Raw genomic sequence first — 26,660 nt, forward strand, 5'->3', positions numbered from 1 at the left:
CCTATAATTACTTTTTGGCCAGGAGAGGTTCTCAGGCTGTATTCTGAGCCAAAGTACCATAAAAGGTGGCATAAAAATATTTCAGGGACACAGAAAGGGAAAATTCTCCAAAATTCTCTGGAAAAGATAGGCCTTGATCTTGAGATAAGTACAGTCCTGAAGGACAAGAACTGAGAACACAGAAGCTTGGAAGAGTGAATTTTTAATGTTTTTTTTTTTTAATTTTTTTTTTTTTTTTGAATAATGGCTTAGAAGAGTTGCACATATGAGCAAAGCTCTATTTAGTGCCTACGTACTAAGAGAAAGTGCATGTTCCTGCTGTAAAAGCAACTGAAACTATGGCATTTTTATTAAAGCATTCATGCAAATTGTTTTTGGGAAGCAATCCACTTTTAAACAAAATGGTTTTAACTAAATATATCAATAACCACTTCACTGTTTCTCATATACTGTATTTATAGATTTTAAATACAGTTATCTTGTTATCTAGACCAAAACTTGAACGCTTGATGAGTGACTGCAAGAAAAATAGTTATTTTCACAACAGCAGAAGACAGAGACATGAGGCAAGAAAATACATTTTATGTTATTACAGTCACCTTCTGATCAGCTAAGCACATATCTTCGTTAGGCTTCTTTAGTTCCTTTGCCATTTCCAATTCCAATCTTCGTTGTTCTAGTTTACGTTCTTTATTTAATCTTTTTTCATCACGTTTTTCTTGCTTTAACCGTTCTTTCTCCTTCAATAGATTTAAAAGGGCAGAAAATAAAACCCGTGTATTATACTTAGAGTGTAACAGTCTAAGAATTTGAAAAGTACTACTTATGTAATCGTAGTAATTACTACAGAAATTAAGGAACCTGCATTCAAGTAAAAGGAAGGTAGAAACTACACAAACAGAACAAAATCATTGAATAGCAAATCTAAGATCCACTTCGATTTCTTTTAGATTCCAATTTAGAATCTGCATACACTACTCTATTACATGGACACGTAAGAGTCAATATTTCTAATTTTGCCAGTATTGTAGAGGTACAACACACTGAAATATTTTCAGCCACAACAATGTGTGTGGAATATGGAATCAACAATTTTTTCACAACAGTTGTTTTAATTTAAATTCCACCCAGCTGTGTAAAAATTAGATCTACTCCTAGGTAGTGCTACTATGGAAAATGATCTTCATAATATTCAGCTCTTAGTAGCTTTATTTGCATGGTTATCAGTATAATATGAAACATTATCTGGGCTATTACATTTTACACATTAACTTCTCAAGGATCAATTTCTCTATAGGACATTAAACTAAAAGACAGGTCAAGTAAAATTGCAGTTGCACAGGATATTTTCTCCCTTAAGTGACAAAATAAAAATCCTACTGAATATATGCATCTTTGTAATCATTCGGATGCTATGAATTATATGTTGCTTCCAAACAGCTGATTGGACAGGTCCTAGAACCTCTCCTGTTACAGTTAAGTGCACAGAACTCCTGATAAAAACAACTGGTGATAAATGCATGTTTAAAAACCATTTGTTGTTCATTGATCCTCAGTTAATTATAGGGAAAATGCTCATATACTCATGGTAGCTTGCTACCCTGTTTGCATAAATGAAGTGATTTTACCATTACATATTGCTACCCTGAAGTACATAGAACTCCAGAATAAGTAAAACCCTCATACTGTTAAGAGATGCATTCAAACCTCAAACATATGATGTGTTATCTCCATAACACCGAAGTCTTGGTCCTAAATTCTTACGAAAACCTTCTATTACATACATTTAAAGTGAAATGTTTCATGCGAGTAAAAAGTAAAAATTGGTTTTCCGTGAATGAGCAAAAGCTAAACTGATTGTTTATCTATACAGCATAAAGAGAATCTGAATGATAATTTTATTTTGCTCCATTTCACAGAAAGTCATTAACTCTGCTATTAGAACTAAAATAATTTTTATTACTCATATCAATTAGAGGAGGCAGGTGGCAAAAAACAACCTAGAACAAGAAGCAAAAATTTCTATCTTAGCATTAGATGAATGCATTTTGATGGGTTTGGATTAGGTTGTGCAGGTTCACACTACCAGCATCTCATAAATGGTCCTGGTCTTCTACAGATGACTGCCGAATGAACAAATGAAAACTTCAAAGTTTCACTGGTTAATTACTCACTTCTGCTTTTTTACGTGCTTCCATGGCTTTCATAAGCATCATATGTTGTCTTCTCCTTTCTCGTTCCTATTGAAACAGATAGGATTAGAACAAAACTATTCCACATGTTAATATCAATAGAAAAGCTGAGTACAAGTTTAGCATTAATAGACAAGTCACAGTAAATACTAAATATAGAACAAGAATGGCCAAGTCTGTGCATGTTTTAGTTCAGGTTTAGAAAGCAAATACAAGAACAATCAAAAGCAAAAAAGGTAAAGCAATGAATATGGAGACAGTGTAAAAAAAAGAAGCATACAGATTTACTTATGGTCAGTTGTGATGCTCCTTCATAAGCTGGCAGAACAAAAAGCATAATGGTTGGCTGGAACAGGTCAGTTACCTTACATCTGCTATCAGGGAACTTGCAATTTACTTCTTCAATAGCCAATTCAATAGAAATTTTTAAACTAGTCATTTTGAACATTGTAAATATTAACATTTCTGTGATCGAGAAACAAATTAGTATGATGAATTTTCTCAACTCTAGATCAGTTTTAATCAAGCTAGTGCTGGCGCAGTGCATATACATACGCACTGACACTTGAATTTACTGATGCCTGTCTTCCAATAAGTTATGCCAATAACTTCAAATGCATTAAGGAGCTGTATTCTAGAGTGGTACGTGTGTTTTTTTCTGCCTTAAAAACTGTAGAATAAGTCTTGGCTCCAGTAAAAGCAAAAGGTATTTTACCATCTCATCCAATGAGAGTAGGATTACAGACTAATGTTTCACTGTATAATTATAATGTTATGTATTTACACTGACTGAAAGCTAATTTGCTCAGTACTTTACAGACTTGGGAGAGAAATGATCCTAACTTCTAAAAGCAGGTTAATTCAAATCATATTTAAAAACTTCTAGATCCACTCCCAGTGAATGGGACAAAGTTTAGAAAAAGTATCCATGTGACAACCTATTAATTTTTGCATTAATTAATCCCTGATCTTATACAGTTGTCCAATTTATGTTGGGACATCAGCAACACAGATTTCTGTTTAAAAACTCATTTACAGATTACCATGTTCAATTTATATACTTTTGAGATGTCTTTTTTTCCCTTAACAGACAAGACAAGCAGATGTATGCAATGCACTGTGCTGTAAAGCCATGCAGCAGTATGTAATATGACAGCAGCCAGTGCTACATTTTATGCATTGCTATGACAACCATATCACAACCAAATCACAATGCGGTGTTAGATGTACAAAAATAAACATACCCATACCATATCTAGTCTATGCCTCTCCAACTCCTGGTAGAAAGAGTTGGCACAACATTATGAAACAGAAATCACAAAGTCATAAAACCACTTTTAAATCCCCCAAAAGACCCCAATACCAAAGCAAAGCAACAAATCATAAGATGAAAGAAAAATTGTGCAGGAATCAAACCCAGGAATTTAAAAAGGGCATATTTTGAAGATTTTTCCCCCACATTACTTAAGTAGTAGTTCACAACTGGCATTCTGCCTGCTTGGTCAACCGAATGTATACCAACCTGGTGCTTGAGAAGAACAGCTTGCTGCCTTCGCATCTCTTTTTCCTTAAGCAAAACAACAGAAATGTATCTTATCAAACTGTACTTACTATGATGAACATATTTGCTATACTAGAATAGCACACTTTAATTAAGTTTTCTTAGTTTTATTTCCCCATAAACCAACCACAGAACAGTAATAGCATATATCAAAGCAAATCTACTGAGTTGGGAGTTCAATGTTAAAATAAAACACCAAAGCAGTAATAGAACTACTAATATGAACTACTTTTTTCCAGTGTCTGAAGAAGAGGTCCCTAGTCTCGTATACATCTAGCCTACACAGGAATATTAGCTGGGAAGCAACAAAGCATTTTAATAGTGTGCTTTAAAAAACATTGTGAATAACGCTATTGCAAAAGCATTTGAAGCTATGTAAACCAAGTGTCATGTAAGCAAAACTCCTGTTAATGGCACAAAAAAATAGTGTCTATGTCTATATATTCATGCATGCATGTATGAACGTTACTGTGTTTCTATATGACATAGGTGTAAAAAGGTCTGTATGTTACACATCTACAAAACATATGCACACTTAGATTTATTTTAATTCCATACCTATTCAGTTGAATACTCTTCCAAAAAATTGCTTTTCTGCATCAACACGTATTATGCATAACAACACAATTATTTTTCGAACTCATATAAACTAACCTTGATTCGCTTTTCAGCTTCCAATAATTTGGCATTTGCTGCTTCTTCCTTCTTTTTCTTTTTTGCCTGTGCATGCAGAATAGGTCACTCAACAGCAACATCACAACTTGAAAATAATCTGACTACAAATAAAGCTACACACCATAAAAGGCTGAAAATGACATCACATATTAAGTGTACATTTCAAGTAATCTCTTCCTCAATGTATGTCACATAGTCAATCCATTCACTTTGTCTTTATTTAAATTAAGACAGAATAACAAGTCCTATGCAAAATTGCTTCACTTGGATATTATAACCAAAATTAAATAAATAAATAAAATAACAAAACGATAAAATATAAATGGCAAAGAGATTAAAAAATTTATATTTGCATGATAGGAAACTTGAATACCAGTGATCTATTCTTGCTGTTACACTAGCAACGTAGTACATTAGAACAGCATACTAGTATTGTATACTAGTTTATTATAGCTTATATATTCATAAAATTAGTATTTTAAAACTACTGCCTTTCATACAAAGTGGAACATATTGCTTTAGCATCCAAATATTGCAAAATTGTACTTGGAAATTTTGTAACTGTCTTAAGTCCATATTGTTAGAACTGCTGTATTTGGTAACATTCTTACTTCATGTGTGACTATTAAAGGACAACATTCTCACAAATGCAAACACGAAAATACTTGAGCCGTTATGTCTACCTCTAAAATTTGTTGAGCTCGAAGCTCTTTCTCCATTCTGATTTGCTGGATACGCTTAATTTTCTCCTACAGGGGAAGAAAGTTAATTCTGTTTCTTGAAAACAATATTAAGGAAAATTACTTCAGCAAAAAAAAGAGTGAGGTTATACACATATACTTTTTGTTATTGAGTCTCACAAGCATTACAGTCAATTGTTCCCTTACAGTAATGCACGTTTAGAATTTTTACTAGCATTAGAAGATGCCTGATATATCCCTGAAAAAACAGCGTTCACAGTTACGCATAAGTGTTTGTGTTTAGGAAGTCACAGTATTATTATTTTATTTCTTTAACAGTTTTAAGATTGCCAGATAATGACACTATAAGTAAACTAGCAGCGTTCAAATTCTAGCAGGCAATGGTGGAGCTATTCAGGAATGAATAGAAATGGGAGTTTAAACACAAAAAAAGGACAGTGATTTGATGTAATCTTCCTGAAGAAGAGATACAGGGGTCTGTCAAACCATCATTGTCTGCCTTAGTCTTTCAGTTGTGGCAACACGCAAATCTGAGTAATGTGAAACCCAAAGCACTTGATCTGTCAGCCAGTAACAGTCACCCACATGCAACCTGGTTAATGTATTCACAGTTAAGTGGACTTCAGTATCTTTACATTTTTAAAACATTCAGATACTTAATGATTAGTTTGGATGCCTTAATAACAAAAAAAAAAAATTAAAAAGGAACTGACCCTACAGCCACAGACAATATGACATTATGTCTTTTTGAAAGCTTTCATATTCCCAACGTAAGTAACATCTCACTATTTTGTTAAAATTCTGTTGTTAAAATAATGAAAAGCCTGTTACCATAAGTAGCTTCATTTGGTAATGTTTATACAGGCACATTCTCACTTTTGGTAGAAGCATTTGCTATAACAATATTTGGCAACACCTGTACATATAAAAACATGTTAATTCATTGGCATACTGAGATATAACCCTTCACGCACAATCTAAAACCACTGAGAGAGAGCCAGAATCCATGAAGAAGCTAACTACACTCTTCTGGTATGTACAGAAACAGATATATTGCTGTTTGTTTTCACAGATGTAGTTAAAGGATGACCACATCACCACACTGGAGTAGCAGTTTCTGAATTTCTTACCAATATTGGCAAACAGCTACACGTATGCACAGCTTAAATCAACACAGACAAATCTGGGATGTCCTGACAGCATGAACTGGCATGACAACAGAACTTACATTTTTCAATAATATACAGTGTGCTCTGTAGAACTAGATTTAAAACATTCACTTTGTAACAAGCATACTTAATTTACAAAATAATTTAAAAAACAAAACTTGGTAATTTAAAACAAGAAGGGCTTAATTAGCAATCACAAAGGTTACCTGCTGCTTCATTATCTTTATCTGCTCTTTTTGCTTTCTCTTTTCTTCAGCTGCCATAATAGCTATAAGAAAGGCAAATAAATAAATTAGTATCAGCAGAAAATAATGAAAAGCATACAACTTCACATCAACAGTTCTCAAACTAGTCTTCCAGCATGCACAAGTTTTCACAAGTCTGATACTTGCCTTGCTGTTTTTTTGCTTCTTTGGCAGCTCGAGCTTGTTCCTGCTTCTGGAGTTTTCTGAGTAGCTTTATTTGTGCTGCTTGTCTAGCTATTTCTGTTATAAAAAAAGGAATTGAGTTCATAAAAACAGTGCTGTCCATCAATAAAGATACAGCTCACATTTCCTCATGCTTGTCTGAGGTAAACAAACGGAGAAAACAGTCCATTTCTTGTGCACGTTTATCTTGAAAACATTCAACTACCAACTACTTTGGGATATTTCCAATATACATATAAACACAGACACAAGCACAGACACATTTTTATGCATATATAATATGTATGTATCAGAAGAACTGTGCATAGCTTCTACATTAAGAAGTGTTTTATTTTTGGAGGAGAAATGTCTCCATAAAGTGTGTGATAGTATCCCACTAATAATGATGCTTTGCTTAAAGCTAGATTTCTTCTTTCTTTTTAAAGCAGAATATATTTGTCTCAAAGTACCAGATCATCATATCATTCACAAAGCACAAAGTTACTCTTTTCCTTATTTTTTACTTCAAATAATCACCTAATCCTTCTTGAACAATGTAGCAGAAGCAGACTCAAATGGGACAGAGTATTCTTTAATCATAGCTACTAATTAGCTTTTGCTAATTACTAACTTCCTGACTCATTCTAATATTAGAAGTGAGAACAGTACGAAATTTGGGTGAACTGTGCATGGACCCAATGATGTAGACAGTTATAGGAAGAATTTTTCTGGAGGCTCAATTCAGCTTGCTATTCAAAGTACTGAGGCCCAATACCTCCCTTATAGAATTCTTCAAAATAGTGCTAGCTTCATGTCCAACGACCAAGAGGCAGGCAGACATATGGAATGCCCATGTGTAGATCAGACACTGTTGTAGACAATTAAGAGCAGTACAAATAGGTACACTACAACTGGGAAACTTTCAGGGCCAAGGGGAAACAATACATAAAAAGCAGCTAAACATGAACTGCAACAGAACTGGAAGCTAGAAATTTAACTTCTCCTATGTGAATTCTATGTAAATTCTAACTACAATCCATGGAAAAGCCAACAGAGTCTAAACTGGGACAATCCATGAGGAGGATGTAGTTAATGTGCAGCATGTCTTTGAAAAAGTAAAAACCAAAACCAACCAAACAAACCAAAAAAAAAAAAAAAAAGCAGAAGGTTAAAATCTACAAAAAAATGGCACAGCAAATTAGACCCACCTGCAATCCCATTCAACTGCTATGTGCTTTATTTAGGAAAAAAAATTGAGTACTTCTAAATAAAGGCAAGAAAAAAAAAAGAGGAAGTGAAACCAGAATTCTTGGCATCAAATGATAATCTAGATGTAATGAACATCTCACGTACATGTTAGAATGTTCTTTAATAAGATATGGCGTTGATGGGAATTACAGGAATATCAGTTGACCAGCCTTCTATGTACAGTATAGTATCAAGACATATAACAAAAATATTAAAGGAAGAGATGCTTGTAATCCATTTGGTGGAACATTAAAAGAAGGTGTAAAAAGCAGTCTTCAAGTGTGCAATCTTAAAGTGAATAACCTCGAAGCATTTAGAGAACAAAAACCCTTTACTTATCTAGGTAAATAAGCACTGTGCCACGTTTCAAAAAGGAAAAAGGTAGTTCAATAAAAAAAGACACGTGGCTCTTCAGAAAAGGAGGCTGTCAAAAGAAAACAGTGAGCACTTAAAAATAATAATTTTGTTCAAATAAAAACAGGAAAGCCTATGACATTAAAATTAAGGACCATGTTAGAAGGGCTTGAAAAAAAAATTGAAGAGATCCTTGCATAGGGTGCCTGAACAGACAGTGAAAGATCTTTAGACATATCAAAACAGGAAGCCAGAAATGCAATCAGGGGACCTAATGACAGAGGGAGTGTAGTGACACAACAAGGGTTAACAATTGTAAATTAAAAAAGGGTAGGTTTAAATTAGATGTAAGGAAGAAATTCTTTACTATGAGGATGGTGAGGCACTCTGGGAGGTTGCCCAGAAAAGTTTTGGATGCCTCATCCCTGGATGTGTTTAAGGCCAGGCTGGACGGTGCTCTGGGAGACGGGTTGGAACTTTAAGGTCCTTTCCAACCCAAACCACTCTGTGATTCTATTATTTGATGAAACAGGAAGAAAAAATGGCTTAGCAAAGAATATTAGTGAAGTGTTTGTGCTAGTCTCTATGGCTGAAGATGTTGGGGATATTCCCCAACATAGTGTATCGTCTACAACAAACAGGACAGAAGAGCTAGATGAACTGGAGGTAAATAAGATGCTAACTTCACACCAGGATTGGACAGAGTAAGCTCAGAAATCTGAAGGAACACTAACTTGGAACCAGAGAGGCATTGGTCTGGATGTTTATTGCATTAATAACAGCCACTTTTCACCTGTTAATAGGACTAGTGACTCCCATCAACAAAACAGACTCTAGAGAAAGACTCTTAACATGCTCATCTGCTATTTCCATTTTCTATTCCTCTTGAGCTTGAGAGGCTTCACTGAGTACACTGTAAAACACCATCTGTTGAGACAGTCAGCATGGCTTCTACAGAGGGAAATTCTTCCCAATTTCAGAATTTTACAAACATGTCAGTAACAGGTTGATGAAGGGAATGTAATGGACAGAGCACATTTGAAATTTCAAAAAATCTTTGACAAGTTTCCAGGTCAAACATTTATAAATACAACTAAGCAGTTACATCACCAAAGAAAAGCTCTTTTACAGACCAAAAGCTCATCAAGTGGTTGCAGGCAAAAGGTAGGGATTACCAGTCACCTTTTGTCATAGAGAAAAGTTAGTGGAGGGTATCCTCAAGTATCAGTACAAGAACCACCTTTAATTAATATCTCTCTTCTTCAGTGACTTGTAAAGGGTACAGAAAAGTTAACCCCCCAATATGCAGATGATATTAAGCATTCTGGACAATCCAAGGCTGTGCTGACACCAGGGGACTATGGAAGAGCCCTGCAAAGAGGTAAGTAAAGGCAGCAGAGAAGCACCATCAAAGAAAAATGTAAGGTAAAACATCTAGAAAAATACAAAAATCAGACACAAAAGAAGATAAAAGGGATGGAACAACTATGTTCTGAGAAAAGAGTAAGAATACTTGGGCTCTTCAGTTTGGAGTGGACAAGATGAATGACAGAAAGAAACAAGGTTTGCGAAGTCATCAATATGGCAAAGGACACAAATTGGAGAACTGTTATTCTCCAAATCCCACAATCATAGAACTATGGAACACCACTAAAAGCCCAATACTTTTTTTTGAAAATTAGAAAAACTTCTTCATTGGTATTTATCAGACTCCAAAAACTTCTTGTCATAGGACGTTGTTAGAGCAAACATCAGGTTAAAAAGAGAGTGAAAAGGCTAATTCATGGGAAACAGTTTTATAAACAGAAAACAAAAGATTCAAGAAAACTTATACTAATATAATACTTCAGTATACCAGGGTGCATTTATGTGGGAATAATTGGACCAAGAAGCTATCAGGCTCGCATGCCTTCTCCCAGCAGCATCTCCCATTGACACTGCTGGAGAAAGAGCTCTGTGCTAATGAATCCCTGAAATGAGATACTAAGGCATTTCTTATACTCTCAGAAGAGGAACAAAAAGAAGCAAGATATATTTGAACATATGAAAACATCAAATACACATTCTGAATCTTATTTTATATATGGACCATATGCTTTTGTGTATTTTACTAAATGATCTAAATGCTGTGTGTGGTAGGAAAACAGACATGGGAGAGTATTCTCCTCCCCTCTTCCCCCCCCCCCCCCCCCACCTTTGCAGTGATCAATATGGGGAAAAGGAAGATACTAAATGAAGCAAAACATCTTATGATCAGTGACTGAGACTTATCTTTTCCCACTAAGAAAAGACTTCTTTAAATAATATCCTGTACCTCCACAATAAACATACAGCCTCTCAGCAAATGTTGTGGTGCTTCAGCACTTGACACTTCACTTACAAATAGCTTCCCAATTCTCATGCTGGGCAAAGCATGGTGGTGACCTTAACACTCGGGTAGAACAGCTGCAAAACGCTTAAAAATACTTTGCGTGTCCTGAAAGCTGTTTTCTCTCTGTCCTTCTGTCTAAAGCATTACCATCGAATCTCTTAAACGTTTTCACACTGAACAGCACTCTTTGCAGACACAAACAAAAGAGATGCAAAGAACTGCACCAAGGAAATATTTGACGCACACACAAGGAAAACCCGCAAAATGCTAGATAGATACCCCAAAATGTGTTTACAGTAAGCAAATGAAAGAGCAGTTCTGAAGCCCAAGTTAAAACATCCCATCTCCTGGAGGTAAGAATTTTTCATTAGCTCCATTTGGAAAATATGATACAGTTACGGACTAAAGAATTGAAATTCAAAGGTCACATACCGGATGTTTATTTAAAATACGGCCTTCATACCCTTGATATCTAGTAGTATTCCCTAACATTGAAGTGCTACTGTATACATTAGTACTGTGAACATGTGACAGTATTCAACATTATGGGTCTTAAAATCTTGTCACTATCAATGATTTCACAAGAACAGTGTTTTCCCTGGGGCAGCCAAAAGCTTCATAGAAATGCTGACTTCAATGGTTCTAAATTTCAGATGTGGTAGAAGTAGCTCCAAAGTTTTATCCATCCAGATTGTTTGAATTTATATAGCATTGCCATTTTTTTAAAGCAACTTTTTTTTTTTCATTTTCAGTAAGGCAAAGGTGTGTTTTGTTTTGTTTTGTTTGTTTGTTTTTTTAAAAAGAGAAATCTACAAATGTAATTCCAAAAGCACAAACAAGCTAAGCTGATTTAAGTAAAAAAGATCAATTTATTAAAAAGTGTTGTCCCTAGAAAGGGCCTTTCTAGTTTCAATTTTTTTTTTTTTTTTTTTTTTAAATAAATCAGTGCTCTTGACAACGTAAATCATAACATTGTTCTCTGCCTAGTGAGACCAATTCTCTTTCATTCAGTCATAAACACCTTGTAGAGGCTGAGGGAAAAAATAGATTCTAAAGAGGGTGAAAAAGCTAATCAGTTTCAATTTCTTGTTCTAATGTTGTTTGAGCTGCTATCAGGATCACAGAGTTCTGATCAGTTTTGCCAATTTAAAGGAATATCAATAGCAACAAAAATACTGTATGTCTGCTTTTTTAATCTATATAACTCAATCTACGTAAACTACAGAATAAGCTCTTAGACATACACCTGTGCACACATGCTTCTTCCCTTGAGTCATACATATATTTACTGATCTTGAAACAGAAAAGGGCTTCAATGAAAACGCTTGACAAAGTTCCAAAGTAAGATGTACATTACTTCTCTTTAGAAAAACATTAATCCTCCATGTACATCAGTACATGTCCTTGTTTGTGAAAGCAGTAATATATTTCAGTAATATATTTCTTACCTTGAGCCTGTAGCTTTCTTAAAAGCTTTGCATCAGTGTTGTCTAGAAATTCAGTGCTACCAACATTTGGAGGTCGGCCTTTGCGTCGTCTCATTCTTGATTCCTCTCTCGAATGCTGTCTGTCTAGATTTGGTGGTCGTCCTCTACGCCCCTCCATAGCCCTGATACGGGGAATGACCTCCTCTTCCTTCAGAAGACACCACTGAACGCCCTTTTGATTGACACATTTCACAAACAGGTATTATAAACACAGATTAAAAAAAAAGAATAATAAGACATTTGAGAACATGAATGGTGCATGTGTTTTACATATATATTTACTAAAAACCTATATGTACATAGATATATACTCAAATGAAATATATATATACACAACATATAAGAGTTGTGATGGACTATTTGTGTAGTACAATGTTTCAATGGTGCACAGAAGCTATATATTGACAGCTTATCACTACAAAGCATTTGTTAACTGTACTAATATGCAAGATACTGAAGTCTATTCAGTGACATACAGAGTTACTACAAAGCAACCATGCCACTAATCTTTTAGTTTTAATGATTTCAGACAAAACCACTTAATACTCAACACATTTTAAAACAGAAACACAGATTTTTCCTTATCACGTAAACTAAAAAATAACTTCACTGCTTTCACAGAAACCACTGCTCAATGTAAGTGAAAAAAAGTGTCAAGTTATGGGTCACTGTCTTCCAATTGTGTTTATAGTAATTCTGGCATACAGAAGCAGCAAATGCAGTGGTCTATTTTGAAATACTGCCTTTTGTTGTATATCTTTGTTTTGTAACAACTAAACTGAAAAGCCCCACGCTCATTTCTCATTTTAATCTTGAAGTTTTGTTTAGTACAATTTAGTTCTTCACCCCTCCCACAGAAGGGAATTAATTTCTGTGCCAACTTGTATTGAAAGAAATGAGAAGTTTGTAGCTTTTTACAATATATGTTAACTAAAAGCTACAGAAACTATATTCTTTAATTAAACAAAGCAACATCACAATGCATTGAAACCTTTCTTTCACTATTGTTACTATTTCTTAATGGAATCTCAAAAACAAATAATGAAATACTTTGGTAGAAATAGAGGTCATTTAACTGATGAGAAGTTTACCGTTTCTACTGAACAGAACAGTAGCTTAGCCAATCTGTTCCTGATTAAAGCTATTTCAAAATTGTAACATCTTATACAATATTCACAATCATTTGAAAACAATGGGGAAAAAATGGAAGCTACGAATCCTTTAGACTTCTCCATAATTTGACTTATAAATGTTCGTAAAGGATTTTGAAAACACCTGCTAGATCAAGAATAAAAGTTGGTAACTTATAAAACCCATTAAATATATGTTTACAATAAATATATATTTGCATTACAAGTGTACCATAAAATACAGTGTTTGCTTGTTTTGTCATTTTATTATTAATTTTCTGTTCTTCACAATTTATTAGAATGATTAATACAACGTGCATTATTATTTAAAAAAAAAAAAAAAAAAAAAGGCATTTAAGTAAACATTCAGATCCCAAGAAGCTATCAGTATCTGCAATTATACCTTTTTTGAAGTCTATACGACTCTCAGTTAGGACCATCACAAGAGTACATCTCAGCTGCCAGACATTCCAAAGCACTATGGCATTAAGTTATGTTCTTAAAATACAAGCTGTTCAGAATCACCACCATACCTCTATATGAAGAATATATCATTGCTAAGGACTTTTTAATCCAAAATTATTTACCTCTACAATTTAAACAGAAGTCCATTCATTTTCTATCTTTAAGAGTACTGTTTAAGCATACATTGTCATTTCACTGTCTAGTACTGAACTTAAAATTTATTACAGGTTTAGTTTGTATTGCTGAGCAAGGTAAGATGGATTACCACACTTACTTATACAACCCTGCAACCTATGAAATCATCTCATAAATTTTAGGTGTCCAATAAATAAATAAATAAATAAATAAAGGAACATGAGGAGAAGCAGCCATGGCTCAAGTGGTACCTTAAGTCCTGCAATGAAAATTTCTCTTGGTCTCTACTTTATTTTCTGTGGTGAATGATACTAACAAATGTGCAGAACTCTATCTACAAAAGTAAGACAGGTCTCTACAAGGCCGTTAGTACCACAGAGACTATGGATGCATATTACAGTTGCCTAATTCTCCCAGAAGAGAAACTAGAGGCCATTATATGAAGCTCACAGGAGCTCAATGGTTCAATAAGCACTAAGAGCTGGCATTTCAAGAAATAGAGTAAGACTACTTCACATGTTGTCAAAAGACACTGTGGATGCAGTTAAGTTTCCACAAGTTAAATACTACACAAAAACGGTCTAAAAATAGATCCACTGAGAGACACTGAATAGAAAAAACACAATAGGTTCAGGACATCCCCATAGCTTAAAATACCTGGAATACTGGGATAACTGGAGGAATTATCCCACAGGTTTGCCTCCCTAGGTATTCACTGATAGCTACTGCTAAAGACAAAACACATGAAACAAAGGACTCCTGTTTTGAATCAGTTTGGCTGTTCTTATAAATTTATATTGCACTTATAGAGGAACAAAATAAATATGACAAGCTGCATATTACTGGTTTTCAGTTATCTATTTTTTTTTTATTAACAAAAACAATGCAAGTTGATGAATATCACTCAAACACATAAATCTTTGACAAAATTCATGATACTGGGGGAGGGCCACACAGTGTGGAGCACATGCAGGCACACACAATATTCTCTGCCTTGATATTGCTTTAGGGCAGGAAAATTTTATACTGGTACAAATGCACATTTATTTACTGTCAAGAGTGTTGATTTCTGCCAGTCAAGAATCTGGTGATAAGCTGTCCAACACCCGAAGTATGTTTCTGTCGTTCATGAACCATTACAAAAGGCTGTCCGAGAAAGCTGCCTTGTTGACAATCTAGCTGGTGTTTTGATTTGATTTTAAATACAGTTTATTCTCTAAACAACTGTGGAATCTCATTGTTGCATTTAAGCTTGCAGTTACCACCAACTTTTGTGAAGGATTCACTAGTAGTGTAGCTCAAATGTCATGGAAGAACAAAGCTTGTGATAAGTGAAGGCAGAAAGATGACATTTCAACCAAAATTTTATTTTTTATTACCCATTTTTTTAATATGAAAAAATAAATGCTAATTTGAATACACTTGATATTCTTTTAAGAAAATATACTCGAATAATCTATGTTCTCATACATCTCACTACTGTGAAGTTTCCACTACAATCAAGTTAATAACTTAAATACAACTTGTATTTTACAATTTACAGTAATATTAGCCACGTACTACACTACACTTGGTATGTTATTTTATTAAAGCAGTTCTGGAGTTAGAACATACAAAAACAGAAAAACAAGAAACAAATACAATTTCCAAGTCTGCACATAAGTGCTCATCCAGCTGCATGCACCAAGGGCAAGCACTCTACAGTGAAATGGAACAACATAGTCAAACCAGTATGACGATATCTGCAAAAATAGGCATTAATTGACCATCTATATTTTGGGTTCAGACAGCTTTCAAAAATCTGACCCAGAATACATTTCTATCAAACGAACAAACAAACGGATATTCTTTGAATTCTCTATATGCCAAAGGAGAAAAAAAAAGGAGGGGGGGCATGTGCCTCAACATAGGAGATACAGTGGCTTCAACTTAAGCTAAGCCTCACTGCACAACCATTAGATGAACACTGAAGTGCTATTATGGTGAAATGTTGTGCTTTATTGTTGAAACTAAACAAAACAAGAATACAGTTTCTCTCCTGTAGGTATCTATGATCTGTTGCAATACTCTCCTGTGCTCAGCAGATTTGCACAGGCCTAGCAACTGGGACAGACAGAAGAGACACTGGCCTCTGGAAAACACAGCCTACAATATCCCTTCTGGCCTCAAGCTACCTCAAAGTGTACAAGATAAGTATGCACAGAAGTAAAACAAAAGTCCAAAGCCTGTAAACCAAAATAATGAACAAAATCATAGCCACCTTAGAAGAAGCAGACATCATCATTAATTTCAGTTTGTCAGACAAAGTAAAGAACAAAGCTTTCCAAATTAAAATAATGAATTCAGAATAGGAAAAACATTTTAAAGTTCAGTTTCAAGCAAAGGAAACAAATAATTACCTTACAAACGTACACAACAACTGCTTTTAACATTGACTGTTCTATATAGGTTTGTTGTGTTGTTTTGTTTTTTTTTTTGCCTGTGATAAACATTCTAGACTTCTAAAATTTTATTCAAAGAATAAAAAAAACAGACTAACTAAATAATAGTAAGCTTAAGAACTGGCTTAAAAGTGGCAAACCTCATGCCTTATGAAGATATATCGCATTTGTTCTGAACAGCAACATAGTAAGAAACTCTTGTGAAAGTCTCTAATGTACATACATGTTATATGACACTAAAGAGATAAGAATTAAGATACCTTTAAACACTTTTTTTCCTTCCTGTTCCTGAGTTCAGCTGCCCTTCTAGGCAAGCATTCAGACTCGAAGAAAAAATAAATATTTCCCCACCTTTATGCAAAATCCTACAGGGAAAAATGTGCATGTCATGTTTACTATTACCCACCAGGCTAATCCCAAGTTTTCTCTAACTACATAATGACCAACCCTACAAAGGTTATCAATTTTGTGTTACAACTAGTACATAGAAGAGGATTATCAACAGATAATCCACATCCTACAGGAACCTAACAACCCCACAACAATCCATGTGTAAAACTAACCCTCCTCAGTCTTGCCTGATGTATATAAGGGACAGAAATAAACGCCTTATCTCCCTGTTCTGTATTCAGATCACTAGCAGGTTGATCAACATTTAAAAAAATAAGTATAGCTGAAGGCTTATTCACATGCAGTGGTTAGAAATCTTGAGACATGTATAAGATTTAACTAAAAGTGCATACTTCTAGTTCAGAAAAAAAAAGTGTTAGTCTAGAATACAGTCTCACATCAACTACATTGCTATCTTTCTTATTTCTCCAAAAATACACACACACCTTCTGACTTTCATAATTACAGATTTAGAGTGAAAGCTTCAAAAACAAGGATGCAAAAAGGAAAAGGTTAGGTTTTTTCATCCTCTACTTCAATTTCTTCTTAAGAACTAATTTAAAACACTTATTGATAGTTACATATGCTTACTTTTCTTAAATCTGTTTTTTAATTATTCTTTAAAAATTATATCAGCTTAAAAATGCAGTGTAGCCGTCAAATATATCAGCTTCTTAAGATTAAAATTCTTACACTGCTTCAAATAGAAATTGTTTCCAAGGAGAGGGGGAATATGAGAACTATACAAAAAAAAACAGTGTTATCTTGCTGTTATCAGAGGACCTAACTGCACTTCAAAAAGCCAATGTGAACTACTAGAAGACAATTAGATTTAAGTTTCTGACTATAAGACAATGGAGTCCTACAGTTCACCAAAACACCCTCTATGTTTCAGGCCACATGTATATGTACATTGTATATTTAATTGGTGTTGTAACTTAAATTTATTTTTGTTATGAAAATAACTGAGCACCAGAAAGAAAACTAAGAAAACTTCAAAACAAAAAGTTCTTCGCCTAAGCGTGAAAATAAGCATTCTGGTTTCCATGACCTCACCTCCAAAAACTAAGTAAAAATTCCACTGTCATATACACAATGAATCAAACAGCTAAAACTTTCCAGGCTGGAGCCAAATACACTGCTCATGATATTAGAGGCTGAAGAAGTGAGCTGGCAGAAACTTCATGGAGTTCAAAAGGAAGTGCTAAGTCCTACATGCGGGGAGGAAAAGGACCTGGGTGTCTCGGCAGACATCAAGTCGAACATGAGCCAATAACGTGCCCTTGCCACAAAGAAGGCTAACAGTATCCTGGGCTGCATTAGGCAAAGCACTGCCAACAGGCCAAGGGAGGTGATCCTTCCCCTCTACTCAGCACTGGTGAGGCCATGTCAGGCCACTGCTGTGTCCAGTTCTGGCCTTCCCAGTACAAGAGAGGCATGCATATACTTGAAGAGAGTAAAACATGGCAATGTAGACGAAGGGACTGGAACATCTCTACTATGGGAGAAAGACTGAAAGAGCTGGGAGTCTTCATCTTGGACAAGAGAAGGCTCAGGGGACATCCTACTGATACCTGTAAATACCAGAAGAGAGGCTGAAAAGAAGACAGACTCTTTTCAGGGGTGCTCATTGATAGGTCCAGAGGCAATGGACAGAGTGTGAAATACAGGAGGTTCCATCTGAACATCAGGAAAGATATTGGATATATTCAAATGCTGCTTGGACATAAACAAGTAGTTTGGACCAGGTGGCCTCCCGGAGTTCCTTCCAACTCAACCATTCTGTGATTCTATGATGGATACTCTCACTCTTATTCATTAATCAAAGACAGTAAGATGCAAACTTAGGGCATAGCTCAGTATTGCTCCAAAACGCAGCCCTCCATTACTACATGAATGCAGCATTCCTATCCATATTACTCCAACTGATAAGGACCCATGCCCTCTCCATCTCCCCATCACTACACACACACATCACTCCAAAGCACAGCAGTATAAAGCCTCCAGGTCATGTAACTGTATTTCTACTTTTGAGAAACTTTAAATGTTCCTCTAGAGCCTACTATTTCAGAGTCCACTTCTGCCAGATATGCTGCTCTGTTAAAGCAGTTGCACAGTCACCGCACAACCGCACTAATCTGAACAACCCAGATTATCAGGTAACTTGTGCCCCATGACAAAGAAACACTGGCACCACCAGAAGCAGGTAACTCCTGTATTTTTGGCACACTAAAGGCAATTCTTCAGTATAAGTAATTAAGTCCACAGAAAACTTTATTTGTATCTTGTTCCATACATGAGCATTATGAAAATCACTTTGGATGCATGCTGTACATCTCAGAAAATGACAAATATAAAGTAAAAGAAGGGAAAGGTAACAGTGAATCAATAATAAAAAACAATTAGAATAATCAAAATTGGACCATAAGCACTAATCAAACTACTGGAATTGATTCTAAACATCAGTAAAGATATGATTATCATGTATTGTTTGCAAGTGAACAATTAAAAAACGCCTGTAAAAAGGATGCATACTACGAAATACTGTTATCACATACCGTAGCTATCACATACCAAGTGTGAATTATCAGCTTGAGTGTAGCTCAACTGATTACATTACAGTCTACTCAGTCAAAAGCTGCTACTTAAAATATAAATACGTCTTAGTACATCTGAAATAGCTGTCCTGTTTGAGTCTCTTTTTATAATAAACTCTTTCCTTGCCTAATAAAGTCTAAGCACAACCTAGCACAAACTATCCAAAAGTAGAAACTACAGTCAGATGTACAATAACTTAATGTTGCATATTGCCAGTCTTGCCTACAGCAACGTGCTCGTCCAACACTCCTTTCTGAAATTGTATCGTACCAAATCTGAATACTATCCCATGAATTAAAGGACAGAAAAGAGAGAGAACTAAAGAAGGGAGTAAGTTAAATGAAAGACTAAGGGAAACACAAGAAAAAGTTAACAGGGTAAAACAAGAACAGATATCCTGACGTTACGCTGTGTTCACAGTATAAAGAATTATTCAGACTAAGCTGTTCAGGTCCTTAACATAATGCAGTTCACACTCACATGAACTTGTATTTTTTGATTTACAAAGGATAAATACGAAGAGGTTTAAACAATCTTCTACTCCGTAAGTCAGGAATCAGCATGCACTACCTCAAAGTAGCTGCTTACCATGAACTCAGCCTATAATATCCTTTCAAATTTTTACTATGTAAATACTATGTATTTCCACAGGGTATAAAGCCCACATAAGGGAAAACTACAGCCTGAATCCAAGATTGCTCAGAGCGTGGCATCTGTCCACGTTCCCATATCATATACTTATATTTTAAAGAAGAAAACATATTTACCGACAAAGTTCAAAATTTTTTGCACACATCCTAAAGAAATAATAACATGACTAAACTAGAGAAATATAGTATGGATCAAAAATAGTATTAATTTCTCCAAAATTCTAACAACCTACACAACATCTAATAGTTCAACCATGGTAAAGCATAATTGGTATACCGAGCATTCCCTCCCATAACCATCTACTATTTCAAGAACGGAGTCTGAGATTCCTGATCCAGCCAATGTTTGTATTTAAATATGTATTTCAGATATATTACGAAGGTGAATACATGAAAAGAGTGTAATTTAATGCACACACATATACTGCTATCAATATTAGGTTTATACAAGACAGGAAGACCAGTTTCAGTCAAAAATAGCTGAACATTGACTCAGATAAAATATGTAGCTCTGAGTTGATTGTGAGGCATGCTGAACTCTTGGTATCTCCTAGTGAAATCACTAAGAGGAGTGGTTTTCAGCACTGCCAGTGATCAAGCTCTCAGCATCTCACAATAACTATCATAAAGAAATATGCACATTTTTCAGAAAGAATTATCTAAAATCAGTAAATGCTTCAGATTGTAGCAAAAACTACTTCACCTAAACTTATGTTAATTTCCTTGGATCAAAGACTTTACTTTTTAAAAAGCAGATACCTGCGGTCCATCTCTGGCTTCATAGAAGTCACCCACTCCTATTTTTGCACTGAAGCTGAAATTGTCCCTTGAGATATCCATTATTCCATTTCTGCTGAGATACTGAAAAAATCACATATTTTTCCACTTCAGCTTGTAAATAATTACAACCCAGCTTTGATGTACAGCTAACTGTGAGTGTAATGTTTTGCATATTCTATCAAGGGGATATATAGGAGATCAAATCAGTAATAGGCTGAGATACATTACCCATCACATCATTTTGAAATAAGGATCTTTATTGGAAGAAAAAATTGATTTTTTTTTTTTTATCGCAAGCATGCTTAGTAGCATTAGAACACCGAAGTTAAGAAAAGGAACATACCTTTACTACTTCAGGATACTGTCTCAGCTTCTTTCCACAAGGTGCAAAATATGCTACTTCTCCTTGAAGACGACCACCAAAGTTTCTTATACGGGTTTCTCTTTGCCAGCTAGATTAACGTGAAATAGTTGTATATAACACTTTTTTTTTTTTTTTTTAAGCAAATAACATCAATCTCAGAACAGGTGTATATAAGAGTATTTTTTTCAACAAATAATAACAATTTCAGAACTTCACATAAAGTGAAAAGGTCACATATCTTAATTTGACAAACCATCAAAAAAATCAAATAGGCAAAAAATAAATCATTATTTAGATTGTCAAATTTCTCATTATACATGAATTTATTTAGATCAAGCTACTTACACATTAGCAGATTTTAGAACTATACTTTAAGGAGTTACTTGGCATCTCTACTGGCTCAGAACAAGCCCAAAGTATTTAATTTCCAGCAGCACAACTGCTAAAAGGCAGGTCATGTTCACAGCAAAGTAACTCTGATGAAGAAATGAATACTTGAAATATACTGGTATTTTTAAAGAGATCCACAGACACTGACTTGAAAATCTAAATCCCTGAAACCCTTTGCTTATATTTCAGTCCCAAAAATATTTAAAACATTTCTTTACCAACTTATTTTTGAAGATATTAATTCCCCTCTGGGAAATAGCATGTATATATGTAAACCTACCCATATTCTAGAGGAACACGCAGCTCCCGTTCATCTGTTACTCTTCGTCTTTTTGAAATGCCTAAAAAAGAATTTCTAATTAATGCCTAAGAGAGGGTTTGGTTTTGTTTGTTTGTTTGTTTTAAAAAAAGGTAACATGTTCCTAGAATATACCTTTAATACTTATATCCTCAAAAGAAAAGATAAACCATTTTACATTACAGCCATCATATATCTCAACTACCAAGAAACTAGAGTAACTTATTCTCTTTTAGAGATACTTTTTCCACTAGCTTTCCTTTAACCTCTTCTTCTAGAATTGTAAACAGAAGAAAAATCTAATCATGCCATACTGAGCTGCTTGTCTTGGTTAGCTCTCTCAGACGGCTATAATAATTACACGAACACCTGCGTTTCTATACAAGAACATAGTTAATATTTTTCATTACAGAAGATGAAAATGGAAATACCCTTTACTTTAAAAATCCGTATATGACTAGACTGTCTTCAAAAGTACTGCATAGACTGTGATCAACTATGACATGAAGAAATTTTTTCAGGATTATTTCAGCTATTCAGAATTCAATCGGCTGTTGATATGTTTGGTGCTATTTAAAAGACTGAATCAAAAAAAAAAAAATATCAAATGTGAGGCTTTAAAGAGTGCTGAAGGTTGGTTCTTTTCACAGGCTTTTTTGAGAGAACAGTAAGCTATCAACTACATCCACCAACAAACTTTTAGGAAGATTTGTCTAGACCTTGTGATAAGAGTGTGACATAGCTCTTCCTAAGTGGACATGAGAGAGTATCCTTATCAAACAGCTTCTTTGAAATTTGCTCCAACCTATTACAGTTAGAAGGAGTATCGTATGGTCTAACGGCACAGGTTTCCAATGGAGATGACTGAATGATCTGGAAGCAACTGCTGATTAGAGTCCTCAACAGAAAACGACGTGGAGCTGCCCATGCCTAAATGACAAACTGCTTGGACATATATCTGCAGTCTTAAGCTAACATGATCACTGCATTACTTCTAACACTCATGGTAGAAGGAGGAACACTGTTTATCCAAATACAACTGAATTGAAAAAATTAGTTCTCCAATGCAAACCAGATATAGAAAAGAGACTCTAAACCTCCTCAGCAACAAAGTACCTTTAGGTAAGATGAACACAATAATATTTTAATAGTTTTATAGCCACTTAGTAGGAAAAAAGTATTACGCCTACAACAAGGAGACAAAATTAATGTATTGTATCTCTTACCTCAACACACTAACAAAAATCCACTAACAGCCTTTTATAAGTATCATAAATCATCCTAGATTTCTGAGAAATAATGTAACTTTGTACTTTAAGAATTCTGATTACTCCCAATATGTGTAAAATCTTTTACAAACTGTGTAATTCATACGCTTGTTTCTGGGAAAAACGTGAGGTAGATCAAATTACATTCCTTCAAAATTAATGCGCTTCATGACATGGCATCTGAAACCTATTCCACTGAATCCAAGTACAAAAAAAAAAAATTATGAGTGGATGTCACCATTAAAAAGCTACTTACTTGTATGTTAATTAAATATCAAGTTGCTAATTCAAAGCAGTAAATATGAAACTTGATTTGATATTGTACAAACTGAGGAGCGTGACTGACTTTCAAAAATGCAGCCCTTTCTGCAGCAGCTGTAATTACTAAATCATTCAAATTAGTAACCAGATAAAGAATTATAAACACTACAAAGTATCAGGAAACTGCTAAATGATCCTTTCATGAAACTTTCAAAAATAATTCTGTGGGCATGATCCATACATTCTTATTGAGAATTTCAAAACAAATAATGAGTAAAGATATATTTTAACAAAACACAGTCACTAGCTTTGTTAAGAAAGTGCAGAAATAGAAGGCTGTGTGCAAACTATGATACATACACATTAGAAGTAAGCAAAAAATTACTAGTTTGGAATAAAACAGTAAATAAAGACCAAACAATAAAGAGTTTTAGTGTAATCATAATGAAATCTGGTTAATACATCTTACTTTCTCTCAAATAATTACATGGACTAAGACGTCCTACACTAAGTGTAATGTTCAGATTTCAGGTATTTGCAATTCTGCTGAATGATTTTAAGGTCCGTTGCAAACACTCATGAAAAAAAACCACTTGATATCAGGTGATAAAGTGATAGGCCTAAACTACGTTTTATAAGTAGTTTTGCAACACAACCCACTTAGGTGTATAACTCAATTATATAAAAAGATATTAAGATACCACAGTGTGTACTTGGTGTAAGAGTAGATGGTGCTGTCCCAAGAAAAACTGCAGGCTGGGACTCTGGACATAAAGCAGCTGGTGCAGAGCCTGGGGCCTTTGCTGCTTGGAGATTAAGCGGGGTGGAATGAGCTGCAGGACCAATGGAAGAGCTCTTCATGGAGGAAGCAGTTTTATTCAGTTTCAGTGGAGTTTTTTCTCCCTCAGTATCTGTATCTGATTCATCTTGATCCTTATCATCCTCATCATCTTCATCTTCAGACCCTTCGGTATCTGATTCAGAATTACTGTCGGACTCTTTAAAAAAATGTAGCAAAAGGCACATTATGACCAGGTAACTAATAGCAAACACTTAAGTTTTAACACTTGTAAAGTCTTTGGTCTTATTGAGTAAGGTGTTTTGAATTCAAAATTTTTAAAACATTTCTTGAGTAGCAATTGAAGGTTATAATGAGTTACCTAAACTTTTAAATGACTAAAATAATGACAACATAAAGTAATCCTCCATTATAATGCACCGCTGTTTGGACTTGAATTCTTTGTTTTTCCATGAGGAGAAGACAGAAACCAAAGTGTTTTAAAAGGGGGGCAGGAGTGTCGGAACTAGATGATCTTTAAGGTCCCTTCCAATCTGAGCCATTCTATGATTCTACGAAGAGATTGTTTACTATCGCTACAGCTAAGTAAGACTCCTCTGTGAGCCTGACAGCGGCTGAGCACTTGCACATGAATGGCACTTCACAGGCTGTGAAATCTAGCATAAAGAGGAAGAAGCAAACGGTGGAACTGGGTAGAGGGAAAGAGATGACAGAATTGGAAGCGTCACAATCTGGAAAAAGGAAGAGTTAGAGATAGGGTAAAGGGTAGACAGGATAAGGAATGGAAGACTGGCTACAGTTCTGAAGACAAAAAAAAGGATTAATATAGGGTATGTGGATAAAAGGAGGAGAGATAATAACAAAGGTGGAGCTGAACACAAGGGACATGGGCTCACAGGGGGAGGGAGTAGCTGGGAATATAATCAAGTCTTCAAAACAGGTCTAGCCTTTCTGAACTGATTCAAAGACTTTAGAAAGTAACCTAAAAAGTATCTGTGAACACTGAAGCCTTTACAAGTGCCCTGGTACCTTCCTGTAATCTTGCTCACTCACTAACATGCTCCTGAATGAAGCCTAAAAATATGTTTTTCTTGCCAGTCTTGAAAACTTGAAAGCAATTTGCCTTACTTTCTCTCTGGATGGGGAAGCTTGCTCTGCAAATGGACTCTGCCTAACAGAATAATTAACCGTTAACAGCCTACTGTCTCCAACCCTCTCCTAAACACAGTGCCATCCAAACAGTACATGAACTGTAGACTGGGTGATTTATCTGGATGTCAGGTCTTCAACAGCCCTTCCAGAAGGCCCTCAGACCCCCTTTGCGAGGCAGCTGAAAGTATACCTGCCACGTGACCAAGTATCAGAATATTCAAAACATGATTTTGGATATCACACAAGGAAGGACTCAGAGGCATGCGCTACTTTCCATGGTATCCTGAAGACACTGGGTGGGCCATGCTGCCTCAACTTTTCCTTCATTTTAAAATACAGTGGGGAAAATGCAGGTTTTCAACACACACACAAAAAAAGATTCTGTTTTTCCTATTAAAAAGATTAAACCACCTGATTGGCTATCATCAGAATCATCATCTTCATCATCCTCATCTTCATCTTCATCGTCGTCATCATCATCATTTGAGTCGTCAGAGTCCTTACTGCTGGGGGCATCTGAATCTACCCCTCTGAACTGCTCCACCACCAGTTTTGGAGAATGAAGGCGGTGTTGTGTTTTTACTGCATTTACTGCATTATTGCTGACTGCTTTGTCCTTTCCTGAACCAGGTAACACAGGAGAGGTAGAGGGCATAACAGGTGTCCGGTTACCAGCTGTTTTTTTCCCACATGCACTCAAGTTCACTGGCAAAGAAAAGGGGGTACTGCTAGAAATGGCTACACTTTCATTGATCTTGGTCTGGGATTTCGGTTTCGTAGTAAGTGCAAGAGGAGCCTCCTGGATGACGCTCTGAATAACTCCATTGGGTTGGTGATTACCTAAAAGTGCATTTGTCAGGAATGGATTAGAATGGTTGTTTTCCAAAGATGTGAGTTTTTGATGAGCTGGTGAACTAGATGTTGGTTTGGAGCTTGACAAAGCTGCAATAACCTTCTTCAGGTTCTTAGATGATTCTTGTTTCTTTAGATGTGCTGCTGGGAATGTCTGTTTATATTGTTCCTAAAGAAATAAGAAGACAGAGGAATAAAATCTGGATTTTCTTTTCTTTCTTTTTTTTTTTTTTTTTTTTTTCAGCCAGATGAACTCTATTAAATCTTTAAAATGTGCTTTCAGAAAAGCTATTTTTAGTAGTCAAAAGTAGGTGCTAGTGACAACAGAAGAGATGAGTAGCTACAAGTTAAGTCTTTAAATCTTGGGATTTTCAGTGTAAACCAAGTAAGAAAAGATGAACTGAATGCAAAACAAAGCTGATCTAAAATAATGCAGAGAAGATTGCTGCATTGCTCTGAACAACAGTTTTCATGAAGAAATTAAGCATGATCTTAAAAAAAATGGTAAGAAAAATAGATTAC

The 26,660-nt window shown here is 35.2% G+C and overlaps 1 protein-coding gene across 12 annotated transcripts in view; it reads right to left on the reverse strand.

Annotated features, from left to right (window-relative positions):
• BAZ2B (bromodomain adjacent to zinc finger domain 2B) overlaps positions 1 to 26,660 on the reverse strand; it is a 126,487-nt gene that overhangs the window by 24,084 nt on the left and 75,743 nt on the right. For 6 of the 12 annotated variants that reach the window (XM_032190390.1, XM_032190396.1, XM_032190386.1 and 3 more), the window contains 14 exons: positions 25,698 to 26,307; positions 24,037 to 24,333; positions 21,789 to 21,849; positions 21,098 to 21,206; positions 20,734 to 20,835; positions 12,127 to 12,337; positions 6,691 to 6,783; positions 6,505 to 6,566; positions 5,112 to 5,177; positions 4,408 to 4,473; positions 3,715 to 3,759; positions 3,437 to 3,469; positions 2,175 to 2,240; positions 600 to 740 (listed from right to left, as the gene is read on the reverse strand). In XM_032190390.1, coding sequence (XP_032046281.1) covers positions 600 to 740; positions 2,175 to 2,240; positions 3,437 to 3,469; positions 3,715 to 3,759; positions 4,408 to 4,473; positions 5,112 to 5,177; positions 6,505 to 6,566; positions 6,691 to 6,783; positions 12,127 to 12,337; positions 20,734 to 20,835; positions 21,098 to 21,206; positions 21,789 to 21,849; positions 24,037 to 24,333; positions 25,698 to 26,307 — 1,962 coding nt within the window. The remainder of the gene's footprint in view (positions 1 to 599; positions 741 to 2,174; positions 2,241 to 3,436; positions 3,470 to 3,714; positions 3,760 to 4,407; positions 4,474 to 5,111; positions 5,178 to 6,504; positions 6,567 to 6,690; positions 6,784 to 12,126; positions 12,338 to 20,733; positions 20,836 to 21,097; positions 21,207 to 21,788; positions 21,850 to 24,036; positions 24,334 to 25,697; positions 26,308 to 26,660) is intronic. The other 6 variants (XM_032190392.1, XM_032190391.1, XM_032190397.1 and 3 more) reach the window with 4 other exon arrangements.

This window comes from Aythya fuligula, chromosome 6 (genome assembly GCF_009819795.1).
Source record: "Aythya fuligula isolate bAytFul2 chromosome 6, bAytFul2.pri, whole genome shotgun sequence".
Taxonomy (NCBI): domain Eukaryota; kingdom Metazoa; phylum Chordata; class Aves; order Anseriformes; family Anatidae; genus Aythya; species Aythya fuligula.